At 39.0% G+C, this 13375-nt stretch overlaps 1 protein-coding gene across 1 annotated transcript; it reads left to right on the top strand.

Annotated features, from left to right (window-relative positions):
* Window positions 1-8625: 8625 nt before the first annotated feature.
* Window positions 8626-13296, top strand: tnfaip6 (tumor necrosis factor, alpha-induced protein 6). Its single transcript, XM_079465199.1, has 6 exons — window positions 8626-8893; window positions 9688-9825; window positions 10411-10572; window positions 11945-12173; window positions 12275-12315; window positions 12522-13296. The coding sequence occupies exons 1-6, from the start codon at window positions 8794-8796 to the stop codon at window positions 12629-12631; spliced, it is 780 nt and encodes a 259-aa protein (XP_079321325.1). The 5' UTR covers window positions 8626-8793; the 3' UTR covers window positions 12632-13296.
* Window positions 13297-13375: the final 79 nt, after the last annotated feature.

The raw sequence follows: 13375 nt of genomic DNA, 5'->3' as shown, positions 1-13375 counted from the left end.
AACCATGTTAAGTGATTCAACAGAGGTGCAAGTGTGTGGTGCACATGAGCCGTTTACCTGCAGAGAGGAAGAAGAACGGTCTCAAAGCCAGGAGTGTAAATCAAACTGTGTGTGTATACAGTACATGGTTCTGCTTACAACCAGTGTTTGCTAGGAAGGAAGTGCAGTACAGTGCTGTTTTTCGAGTCGCAAAATAAACAAATTCAAGGATTGGTTGTTGCCAAGATCCTGAGCATGGTAAAATGTCAAATCTATGAAAGACAAACAATATGTGACCTGAGCCCGTATTCTTAAAGCTTCTTCGAATCCTCTCCGAAAGCTCTTGATTTAGCTTTAAAACTTCTACGTAGGAGTCGTGGCTTAAAAGCGATTCAGGACCAATCTGAGAGCAACTTTGAGCACGGAAAAGACAAAAACTGTTTTCATAGGATAGGGTGCAAGTCGAGTTTCAGATTACAGGTGTAATTTTTCCTGTTTTACCACACAGTGTGTGTATATATTATATATACAGTATATATGTATAATCTTTATTTTTATTAACCATGCTGTTAATGTCATATTAAACGTTTTTCGTAGGAAATGAACAGCAACACAATAATGAAAAATCATCTCTGCTGCGCAGTTTGCATTTTGTCCAGTTGCCGAATAATGTAGTTAAAGGTCCAGTGTGTAATTTTTGGGATGATCTATTGATAGAAATGCAATGTCTTCAGAGGTGTATAAAGAGCTTACACAAGTGCGCTATTTCTATCTACATACACCGTGGGTCCCCTTGCATGTAATTTGCCATGTTCTTTCTGCCGTCATGGTGTTTCGAAAAGGAGGGGGAGGGGTGGGGGGAATCCGATTGGTCGCAATTCGCACCCTCACTACACCTAACGGTTCTGGATCTTGAGAGCACTTTTAAGGGTTAAGATGCTTTATTAATTACTTTTTTCTTTTACCAAGATGCTTTCTTTAATTTTAAAGAAATTTCTAAAAATAATTCTTATAATTTTGTCACCAAGAGCAACTCCTTGCAATAGGATTTTTCATGAATACGTGCCCCGTTTACTTAATTCTGAAGTAATGTAGGCTAGTGAGCGGGAAAAACGAATGGGATTTTAGTTCTGCTTTACTGTTGAACCACAAATGACTGTTGCCAAGATATGGATGTTTTGTCATGTCTAGTGGTTCTACTGTCAATAAGGACATAAAACAGGTCTTAAAGGGAGTTTACCAAAAAATAAGCTCATTATTAATTCACTCTCATTCAGTGTTAGACTCTTTTTTTCTGTGATTCAACCAACAAAGATAATTTGGGAATTGTCTCTGGTTTTGACCATACAATGGAAGTCAATGGGAGCCAATGTTGTTCAGTTACCAACATTCTTCAAAATGTCTTTAGTGTTCTACAGAAGAAAGACTCATACAGGCTTGGATTGACCTGAGGTTGAATTTAAATGGCTTGAAAAGAATTATAAGCTTATTATATACAGTATGTACAAAATGACTTTTTCCTTTCTGTCCCTGTATACAGACAGTTACAGTTATTTTTTATCTAAAATATAAAAGCCCACACAGAGCATTAGAATAGAAAATAACAACTGTGCCACACTGTCAACATTTCCATGATATCAGGTCACACAAATTTTGAGTTTGCTTTACATAAAACGCAAAAGCAACATGGTGCGCCACTAGTTTTCTGTTTAGATCTCAACCGTGTGGGAATCAAATTTGTTCCCAGAGTTCAATAAACTGAAATACTCTGTTCCTCTGGAGCCAGTATCAGTCGGCAGACTATTCAGACAGAGGTGAAGTCATATACACAGGGGAGAAGGCAACGTTTTTCACACAAACAGAACGTAGGTTTGCGTGTTCGTTGTTCACTGACAGGGCTGTAATGTTTAGCAGCTGAACAGCAACAGATGTGCCTGACACTGTATTCATTAGTTTCAGACTGGAAGCTGTGGAAAAAGCCAAGTAAAAATATGTTTTAAATGTTCATTACATGTATGTGTTAAAGAAAAAGCCTTTCACCATCTAGTCACCCTCATGTGGTTGCAGACATGCATTTGATTGAATGGCTAACTTTTTCAGAGCTAAGCATGAGATAAACTAGAATGATATGGACAGGCCTAGTGGTAATGAAGACAATGACATTCTAAAGGGTCAGTAAATATATTCTTACATGGGTTTATGAAAAACATAAAGGGATTAACGACAACATGACTTTTGTTATGTGATCGCATCAAATATGTTGTTGGTCTAAACTGGATGGCAGTGTATGTCCTCTATGACATCTGCCCAGACTTTTTTCTTGTGTAGTCATTTAGACTGTGTATTCTTGCAGAAAAGATTATTAATGGCCAATAAGATTTGTTTCCAATACCTTTGATAGTTCTCATGATAAACAGCGAGTTGTATTCTCGAGTGCCGAGGGTAACACTCTGCATATTGTACTTTTCTTTTATTGTTAAATTAAAATAAAATCTGTAATGCACTTGTCATGCATTGTAATGTTTTTTATAGGCTATAAACCTTAATACACGAGTATTGATATAAACAACTTGAAACTAACAGGCTACAACTTTTTATTTAAATACAGACTGTTATCATAACAACAGATTTATCTTACAACCAAAGGTTATCGGGTAAAATAAGCAGTTTGTGAGAGATATTTTGGTTAATATCTCCCCCTGTTGGACAAACATTTTCAAAAGTATTTTTTAAAACATTTGGAAACACATGCAGTTAAATGTGTGCTCTATTTTATAGCACCATCTACTGGATATAAGAAGTGTCCACAGTCTTAAATTCCGAAAGCTCTAAGAGGTTAAAACGAACAAATAAATGATCTCATCTCATAATACAACATCATTAATCATTAAATAAGTCGTACACAAGACCTTCTAGAAATTCCATCGTACTGCAAGAATCTTTAAATATGAGTAGACTACATGATTCATTGTGTGGTAAAACGTTTCTTTTAAAATCAGATGAGACGGGCTCACTCACATACTTGAAGGATGAGAGTGTGGGCATAATATATAGCCTATTGGTGGGTGTGTCTTTGTGGTCTCATACCACCTCTGTTTGGTGAAAACTAAGAGGATATTAAGTCATGGAATTACATGTCATTGGACAAAATTGTAAAAACATGGGGTGGGGGGTAGTTTCTACCACTGCTCTCTTACAAAGTTAGGACACAGTGGCTGCACGTGTCACATGTGTCTTGGACACTGAGAGTTGCTTGTTCTCCCATTACACATATAGTGTTCAAACCTGTGCAGGTTAGATCTGTGACACTGATGGCCTATATTCCCAGCTGAAAAAGTCAAAAGTCATTTTTTGTACAGAACTGATGTATTGTTTAATTACATTTTTTGTTTTGACAACATTGCACCCATTCAGATCATTACAACCTCAGACATAAAACACTGCATCTGAATAAGGAATGTAGGACGAGGGTAATGCTTGTTGTTCAGATTTAATGGCGTGATCCAATAATGGTAAACTATTACACTATTAGCCTATCTTATGAGTATATGAGCCAATATCCATAATATACATCACCCCATCATTACAATGGACTGTCCAGGATTCTGAGTTAAACTTCTTATTTATGATGTGTCCTCTTTCTTTGAGGGTGTGCAGGGTTTACAGACTTGCCTGAAACCACAAAGGACAGTTAAAGGGAATGAAAAATAAACTGTTTAAAAATACATATAATGAGCAAGTCTATGGGAAAAGAGTGGGTGATTTAACACCTTTTATTTGGCCAAATCTGCTAGCAATTACTCTTTATTGTCTGTGTTGCAGAAAATTTTCCTTTAAAAAAAGAATAAATACCATATAAATACAATACAACAATATAAATACTTATAATATAAATACAAATAAACTAAGAATTTAAAAGAGAGGACAAGTCAGGCAATTAGACAGTTTCAACTATTGGTTGCAATAGAAAATTGCAATAGAGACCATTGTATTAAATATAAGCACTTAGCAGGCACTTTTATCAACTTTCAGTGCATGTAAGAGATTTTGAGAACCCTCTTCAGGAAGACTTAATAGTCTAGCCTTTCAATGACAGCATAATATTTTCCATTGTTTTTAATTAAGAAGTTAACAACTTCGGGAGAACATTTATAATGTTTTATAAAGGCGTTTCACTACAAATAACTGGATATAATGTTCTAACACCTTCAGAAGAAGCTACACTGTCAAAACTAAACAATTAATTATTTTTCATGAAATACAATTATGGGAATTTTAAAAAGTGAGGTTGTATCATAAACTGGGAAGACTTTAAGGTATAGTTCCCAGAAAATGAAAATTCTGTAATTTATTACTCAACATCTAGATATTTGACTAGAAAGAATGTTAGCAACTAACAATTCTGGGGCATCATTGACTACCATACTAGAAAGTTTTCCTACAGAAATTCCAGCAAACCGAATCTGGGGGACAACTGGGGATCTGGGTCCTATGGGGGCTCTGGGATTGTACTGATGGTGACGCTGGCTGCCGTGGCGGTTGAAGTGAGCATGGAGGAGGAGGCGGTTGTCCTGGCCAGGACAACTGTTCCGAGGAGGTACTTCCCGTGGCTGGTCCAGAGCTTAGTTTTCAGGGAAATAGGACCGGCCATGGCATGCCAACGCCACAATGGCCACCGTGGTGCACTCTGGGGGAGATCTGAAGCCTTGGGGAGCTCTGAAGCCTCGGGGAGCTCTGTAGGCTTTGGGTGCTATGAGCAGTTTATTTAGTTTATTGTGCATTCCAATTAATATCAATCAAACTGCAGTTGGTTTGTTGGCAGCAATGCTGACCTTAGTGCTGCATTCTTTACTGTAGACCATTACATTCTTTTAGTTCACTTACAATGGTTCAGATATTACTTATCAGACAGACATCAATTTGTCCATTTAAATGGGGAATCATCAAATCTAAAGCAAGCAAATTATGGATTACCTCAGGGATCGGTTTTAGGACCCTTGCTATTCTCCATATACATGCTGCCCCATGAAACATTATTAGAAAAAATGGAATTAGCTTCCACTGTTATGCAGATGATACTAGGCTATATATCTCATCAAGACCAGATGATTCCTCCCAGCTATCAAAATTTGCAGAGTGCATCGAAGATATAAAACATTGGATGACTAGTAATTTCCTTCTTTTAAATTCTAATAAAGCAGAAATATTACTTATCGGACCAAAGACACGTAAACCGAATATTTTGGATTATAACCTGCAAATTAAAGGCTGCACCGTTACCCCAACAAAAACAGTACAAGTTCTAGGCACTACATTAGAAAGCGAACCGTGATTTCGAAATCACATCTCACAAAAACAGCCTTCTCCAACCTTACAAATGTTACCAAATTACGAAATATTCTATGGGTTGCTTATTCATGCATTTGTGACCTAAAGCCTTAACGCAATGCTTAGTGGTTGTCCTGCATCATCAATAAACAAACTACAGTTGGTTCAGAATGCAGCTGCCAGAGTTCTAACCATCATTTAGTGTACTTTTATTAATGTGGATGAAGCACATGATGAAGTGAAACTATCTGTGTGCTCTTACAGAGTTAAAGAGATCAATGTACTGTAGGCTTCTATTCAATATGGCACACGTGTGAATGTAAGGATTTATATTTTATGTTACTGGTGTGTCTGTTATTGTAGTACATTTCACAACCTTCTGTGTCTACTTCCATAGGTTACAGAAGAAATGTGAACAAAATACACTAGAGAAGCTTATTCAAAATAAAGAAGGCTAAAAAAAGCCAATTTGTGAACTACGTAGTCAGTTGAAGTGTACATTTAAAAATCTGATGGTCATGTCAATCCTGACTCTGGTTTGTGGTCAGGATAGAAAAAACCTCCGGCATACATAGGACCCCTGTCTGCCACCAACAGGCTATCAAACAGTCCTGTCATAGAACAAAGAAGGAAAGATTGTATAGAAGTTTGAAAATGAGTTTTGGTCACATATTTAATGCATTTAAAGGGTTTTGTACTGTTCCCCATTTATTAGGGAATGTTGTAGGCATTAAAGTATTAAAAACCTATACATTTAAAAATGTAGGCCTACTGTATGATACATTATTTAGGTGAATTCTAAGTTTAACTTGATTAAAAAATATATAAATAGCAGTGTTAAAAGATATGTGTGTCACCTATCAATGTATGGTTTTGTCTGTATCTTACTGTAGCTGCTTAATGTTGTGAAACTGAAAGTGTTCCTAGATGTTCTACACCACATACAATAAAAGAATGGAATATAAATAAATGAAATTTCATGTGAGTGTAAGGGAAAGCCAGCAAATGTTATCTCTAAAATCTGATTTTACCTATAAAGTAAGCATTATTTGATTTTATATTTGTAATATATATGTATATCTTTTTATATTAGTATTTTTATTTTATTAAACATTATTAAAAATGACTAGCCATTGTAACACAATGCGTTAGTTGTGTCTCTTATATGTACATTTTCTCGCCGCTGATTGGTTCATTTTCTGTGTGAAATCTCTAATCTAGATCATAACCTGCTCCGGAGCAGGTTAGCCATGCAAAAGAACGTTACCATGGCGATGGACACCGATTGAAGCTAAGTTACTTTCATGGTACCTAAAACCAAGGGTTGGCTCAAGCTAATCCTAAACTTACCTGTCTAGCCATCTAAACCAGCTTCATGGAACAGACCAAAAAACACAGGTTAAAAAGTGGCCAGGGTGATGGGAATCAGGTGAAGGTGTAATCTAGGGATTAAATGGGTGCAAGGGAATATTTACATTTATGCGTTTGGCAGACGCTTTTATCCCCCAAAAAAGCTTCTGCCAAATGCATAAATGTAAATCCAAAGCGACTTACATTGCATTATTCTATACCTTTGTTTCTAAGAATGTGCAATCCACTGTTGTAGAACCCACAACCTGGCATTGCTAGTGCCATGCTCTTACCACTGAGCAACAGGAAAGATTATCGGGCGTGTAGTCCATGGTGCTAAAGGTCTGGTGAATAGGAATGGGTGAAGCTGGGTGAAGGGGCTGATGGCCATCCCCCAGCAGGCACGTTAAAGAACCATGTTGGGGCCTCATGAGGAGGACGAGGAGTAGGTAGAGGGAAGGGGGCAGGGGATGGTTCATAGGGCTGGGGAGGTGTAGCTGGAGGGAGAAGCCAGTGGTGAGTCCAGAGCAGGATGATGACCCAGAGACCAGCTATGAGAAGGTCCCAGGGCAGAGTTGAGGGAGGGAGGAGCCATGGTGGAAAGCAGACAGATGAAACCCTGGGGACGAGCGACATAGATGACGAGAGAGGAGTCGAGGGTGGAGCTACGCAGCTAGTGCCCGGCGACAGCAAGGCGAAGCTGATGGCTCAGGCAACCGAGGCGAAGGCGTGGACACGGCAGACTGTGGAGGAGCCAGAGCGACTGAGGATGAAGCTAAAGGGAAGGAGGACCTAACAGAGCCGAAGGGGCGGAGAGACGAGGCAGAGCCAGATGATAGGAACCCTGAGGCGAAGGATGGTCGACAACTGACAAAGGCAGGGTCAGGGGGGAGGAGGGAGCCTGGTGAAGCCAGGGGGATGATGGGCTACGGTGAAGACGAGGGAAGTAGGAGCCAAGGTCTAACCGCTGGGTCGGAGGACTTAAGGTGGATCTGGGTCTTGGAGGCTGAGTGCGGAGACATGGGATACTCGATCTCAGGGGTACTTGGGGGATGGAGAACCAGAGGCTCATCCGACTCAATGGCGCTGGCATGCTCAACCGACCCAATGGCAGCGATTTCCAGTTGCAAAAATGTCCAGGGCAGACCAACTGGCTGACGAAGGCAGAGGAGGTAGAGGGAGGGACGGTGGGAGCTTGGGGACTGGCAAAGGAGGCTATATGATTTGTCCAGTCCAAGAGTCCAGAGGCAGTTTGCTGCTCACCCTCAGCGGCGAGAGTATGGGCGGGGCTTTCTTCAAAGCCCTGGAAGATCACAAGTAGGCCTACTCCCGCGGCTGCTCCGTGCTGAGGGCTGGTCTCTGGTTCGGGAGAGCTGGACTGCGGAGATTTGAGCCGTACATCCCGGGTGAGCCGAAACAACCCCACCATTTACGGCTGGGACAGGATGACTAGTGTACAGGCCCTCACCGCTTTCCACGACGCAGGATTCATACCCCTCTGCCTGGAGGACTCGGTTAAATTCCTCCAGGGGGTATTCATTGGGTGTGGCTGGTGGCAGTGGAGATGTTACAATATGTATGTACACACACACGATTATTTGTCCTACCATGGTATTCAATGATGCCCCAGAAATATCAGTTGCTACCATTCTTCCAAATATCTATCTTTATCAGAACAAAGACATTTATACAGATATGAGACAACTTGAGGGTGAGTAGCTTATATCATGACAGAATTTTCATTTTTGGTGAACTATCCCTTTAAAGTGACATTTTCCTCACTATTGCTACACAAATTATTGCCATTATTCACAAAAAATTTTTTTTTTAATTCAATTGTGTTCGATTGTGTGTGATTATATCCCGTTATAGTGATACAATCGTGTGTACGCGTCTTTAGATGATATTGTGTGTAGTGTTTTTAAAGTGATTCTGATTCATTTCCCCGTAAGCGCAACTGCATCATTTACTGGTAGGCCTGGTGGTCCATCATACGTCAGACCGCACGTAACAGTAGGCGGGAAAGGCATTTAAACTCGGCTTGTGAGTTATATTGAGAGCCGTTCATTTCACTGCATGCTGTGGCCACAGCTGCTCTAACATCTGTTTGATCGACATCGCGATACGATCAGAGACATGCACGTTTTACACGCTGTATTCGCCGTCGCATTTGTCCTTAAGGAGACCGAAGCTTGGGGTTACAAAAATGGAATACTGCACAACTCCATCTGGCTTGGTATTTATTTGTATGATTCTCTGTGTTCTCGTTTGTTGTCTAAATAGCTAGAAGTATTAACAGAATAGCGTTATATACTGTAGAAACGTTCTTTCTGTTAAAAGCCTTTTTATGTAAAAAAAGTTATGCTTGTTATACAGTATAGCATGGTGAAGACATTTTTGTTTGCATTCAGGACCCCTAAAAATGAGAAAGGCCTATTTATGGGTAAATGGAGACGGTCCAGTCTTGAGACTGGTGGAACCCTGTAAACAGAGAGAAATGACTTCATACAGTTACAGTCACTGTGATATACCACACACACCTCAGATCATGGCATGTATTCGAGAAGACTTCAAGAGGTCTGATAAGAGAAGAACTTAACAGCTCTTTTTTTCCTGTGACTGCATGTGGTTCCGGTCTTTTGAGGATACTGTAGTTGACTCGAGTCCAACACAGAAAAAACATTGGCTTGTAACTCATTTGAGTTGGGATCCAACTTCCATAGGGTTGTGCATGCATGCCTGCCTAAAAACAACTACAATGTTCCGTCAGCACTAGACCGACTTCCAATACTACAGTGGGCAAAAACCGTGCTTCATCTGCTTTTGTCATTTTACTAACAACAACTGGCATTTCGACCATCCCCTGTGTATTTAAACTGTCCTTCATCAGGTTGGTTAACAAGCTTTGGCTTTTAAAACTTCGGATTTCTTTTTTATGAGGTATACAGGTACAATCTGTTCTGATTCATCAAGCAAAGCCAGTTTACTTCACACAAGTTCTTAAACATAAGATGCATATTCTCTCTACAGAGCAAGCAGCTGGAGTTTATCACCGCGAGTCTCGCAAAGGAAGATACCAACTGACGTACAGAGAAGCGAAGGCTGTGTGTGGATTCGAAGGGGGGGCGCTTGCTACGTATGATCAACTGGAGGCTGCTCGCAAAATTGGTTTGTGTTACATTTTAGATCTGCTTACGTGCCAACAGGAATGGACGGTCTGGACCACAGCATAAGTGTTGAAGGCTGGGCAATCTTTTTATACAAAATGGCACTTTTGAACCACACCTGACTCCGTCAGCAAGCATAATAAACAAATAGAGATACTGAAAGCTAACCATCAACTGGGATTTATATATTATTACTGTACACATAATATAAGCAAGATATTAAACCAGATTTACTAATAAAACTGTAATAAATCTCTTATGTGCTGTCTAAACGGTAACACCTGTTTCCCAGTCAAATGACCGCCTCTTTCCATTGCATAAATGGTAGATTTGATCCAGACATTGGCTGTGATCTGTAATGGGAACATTGTGTGGTTGGTACAGGCCTGTGGCACTCTATGCAGGAGGTCTACCGTGCTTTCTTTATTTTTCCGAATAAGGATTTATTCTTTGTACCCCTAAAATACGCAGCTAGATTTATTCCATTATCTATTTTCACGAAGAAATTGTATATGATCGGACCTGTGTATGTTGTTCATAAATGAGAAAAGCAATTAACGTCTGTTAAATTGTAATTTTCTTGAAGGGTTCCATATGTGTGCTGCTGGATGGTTTGATAAAGGGCGTGTAGGATATCCTATTGTTAAAGCCGGCTCCAATTGTGGATTCGGAAAGGTTGGAATTATTGACTACGGATACAGGCTCAACAAAAGCGAGAAATGGGATGTGTTTTGCTACAACCCCCAGGGTGAGTTTAAGCAATGGGAGTTAAGCCATCTGTTGAGAGATCTGTTATCAAAAGATGTTTTGGCAAAGTAGTCCCACAAATCATAAGTTTAAAGATGTTTTTAAGAAATTCTTTGAAGCTCTCTAGGGTAAATGAGTGTCCGGAGATCGAAAGCCATTAAACACAAGGGCAGTGAGGTAAATCATTGTCCACAGAGTCCAGAGAATTACTTTTCATGAGCATTTTTGGTGTCTAAACTGTGAGTGTCTGATATTTTGGGGTATGGACAAAAACGATCATGACTAAGCATTGGGGGAAAAGTCCTGGGGTTTTTATGACACCCTATGTCAGAGAAAATGTTTTGGGAATAAGAGAATAAGCACATGCACTTACCATTTGTAAGAATCTGAAAGATCCTACTGAAAAATGTTTCACACCAGGAATCATTTAATTGAAGCACTGTGAACATTTTACAGGGTTTGGTAATGCACCACCAGAGACCAGAGTTTTTAATGGCTTCTCTTTCCATGATTTGTAATGTGTTTTTGTATCTTGTTAAAGACTGGAGAATCTGAGTTAGCAATGAAGGCACAGTAAAAATAGACACTTCGGACATTCAATGTGAGGTAGATGTGATTCTGTATTAGACATTGACATAAAATCATATTTGTTTATGTTTTACCGAACATTACCTCCTCAACAAGCCTTTATTCAGTCATTATGACTTGACTCTCTCGTAAAAGGTTGATGCTTCAATAAAAAATAGTTATTTGTCAGAACTTTACTGTTGTCTTTAATCTACTCTGTGGTACCATGCCACTACCTTATTCATAATGAAGCACTCCTTCAAACCTCAGACATGAGTGTGGATTTGTCATGTCTGTGTACCCATAATACTCATTTCCTCTTGGGCGCCTTTTCCAATTTATTCTTGACTTATTCATCTCTACATTTATCTCATTTATGAAATACTGTAAGTAGACCATAACTCTAAATGGTGGATAAATCATTAGTAATGACGTTATTAGTGTGCTGAAGTTCCATTATACTACGTCAAAGGGATAGTTCACCCAAAAATGAAAATTCTTCATAATTTGCATCATTTACTCTCCCTGACTTGACATTTCAAAGCCTTTTCTTTTCTGCTTAACACAGAAGACTTTGAAAAATGTTTGTAAAAAAACAACACTGACTTCTACTTATTTTGTGTTCAACTGAAGAAAGAGTCACATACAGTACATATTTTGAGCAACATGATGGCAATCCAGTAACGACAGAATTTTTATTTTTGAGTGAACTGTCCCTTTAAGTGATTTTGTATAGATTATACAGTCAAATGCTAGGTTATTGTAAATGTTAATACTAAACATTTCTCATGCTCTGATCCTTCCAGCAAAAGAGTGTGGAGGAGTGCACACGGATCACCAGAAGGTTTTTAGCTCACCTGGTTACCCAGACAACTACCAGGATGAGCAAATTTGCTACTGGCACATTCGTGTACGCTACGGTCAAAGGATCCGCCTTCACTTCCTTGACTTTGACATTGAGGAGGACACATCTTGCATCAGTGATTATTTAGAGATCTATGACAGCTATGATGATATTTCAGGCTTTTTTGGAAGGTGTGTAAATAATAGTTGTCCTGTTCATTGATTGATTTATAGTATTTGCTTTGGAATAAATTGGCTTTGTAAATATTTGAAAAAATGTCTTTGCGGAATAGATACTGTGGCGATGAACTTCCAGAAGACATCATAAGTACAGGTTTGTGCAAAAGTCATTTTGGTTGAAATCATTATGACCATGTCTCTATTAATATATCATGTTTATGCAGACGAGTAATATCCAATTCAGTTTTCTTGGAGCCAATTTGTTCATCAGGGAAATGTAATACATCTGTGAAAATGCATACTTTACCAGAACTGCTGCACGATAACATCAACTTGATCAACACTTTGTCCCTTGTTCAGGAAACGTGATGACGCTTAAATTCCTCTCGGATTCCTCCGTGACGGCTGGAGGCTTTCAGCTGCAGTACATCGCTATGAACTCATCTCTGCTCTGTGACGATTCCTGCTGACCCCTTTCTTAAAGCAATGTTTAATAAACCAAACCAACTACTTTTTACAAACCCCTTTCTTATCAGGTTCTGTGTTCTGAGCAGTTTTGAGATATTGAGAAATTCATATATAAAGTTTTTGCATTCCTTTTGACATTCTAGATGGAACCTTTTGATTTATAAAAAAATCACAAAATGCACACGATGTAACGAAAAACACCACACTGTGTAAATAAGTCGTCACGGAATAAGAATGTGTAAATATCTCAATTTTTATCAAATGTCAGACCTTATCATTTCAAGGTGACGAGATGTTATTTTTGCTTTCATAACCTATGGTACAATAATAAATAATGACTATTACATTGTTTTGTTTTTTGTTTGAATTGTTAAATCTTATTACACGCTGTAGCATCTGATTTGTCTATCTTTCTGTAATATGATTTAGGTAAGGTATTAGGACAGACTCCATTAAATTGCTTTAAAAGTGCATCATTTTAGTGTTGACTTTTTAACTGAAACAGAAATGTTGATGTGTTTGGATGGGCTTTTTATCTTTAATGAACAGCTTTTTTTTGTTCAGTGGCAGCTAGGAAGGAGATAGAAGCTCTGGAGCAGCAGTTTGCCTTATGGACCACGTGCGGTGCAAGGAAAGCATAATCGTTTTATTAAACATATTTTAACCCAGTCAAAGATATGTCTTTTAGTTCATTTCGTCTGTTTGTAGGAGTACCCTAGCCTAAATGCCCACTAATAGTTCCGTTT

This window comes from Barbatula barbatula (assembly GCF_947034865.1).
Source record: "Barbatula barbatula genome assembly, chromosome: 9".
Taxonomy (NCBI): domain Eukaryota; kingdom Metazoa; phylum Chordata; class Actinopteri; order Cypriniformes; family Nemacheilidae; genus Barbatula; species Barbatula barbatula.
Note: the sequence above shows the minus strand (reverse complement) of the source record. Positions and strands in the feature narration are given on the sequence as shown.

Coding starts and splice junctions, on each gene's coding strand:
- tnfaip6 (XM_079465199.1), top strand. CDS start 8,794: ATGCACGTTTTACACGCTGTATTCGCCGTCGCATTTGTCCTTAAGGAG. Junction 8,894..9,687: donor GCACAACTCCATCTGGCTTG/GTATTTATTTGT, acceptor TTCTCTCTACAG/AGCAAGCAGCTGGAGTTTAT. Junction 10,573..11,944: donor GTTTTGCTACAACCCCCAGG/GTGAGTTTAAGC, acceptor TGATCCTTCCAG/CAAAAGAGTGTGGAGGAGTG.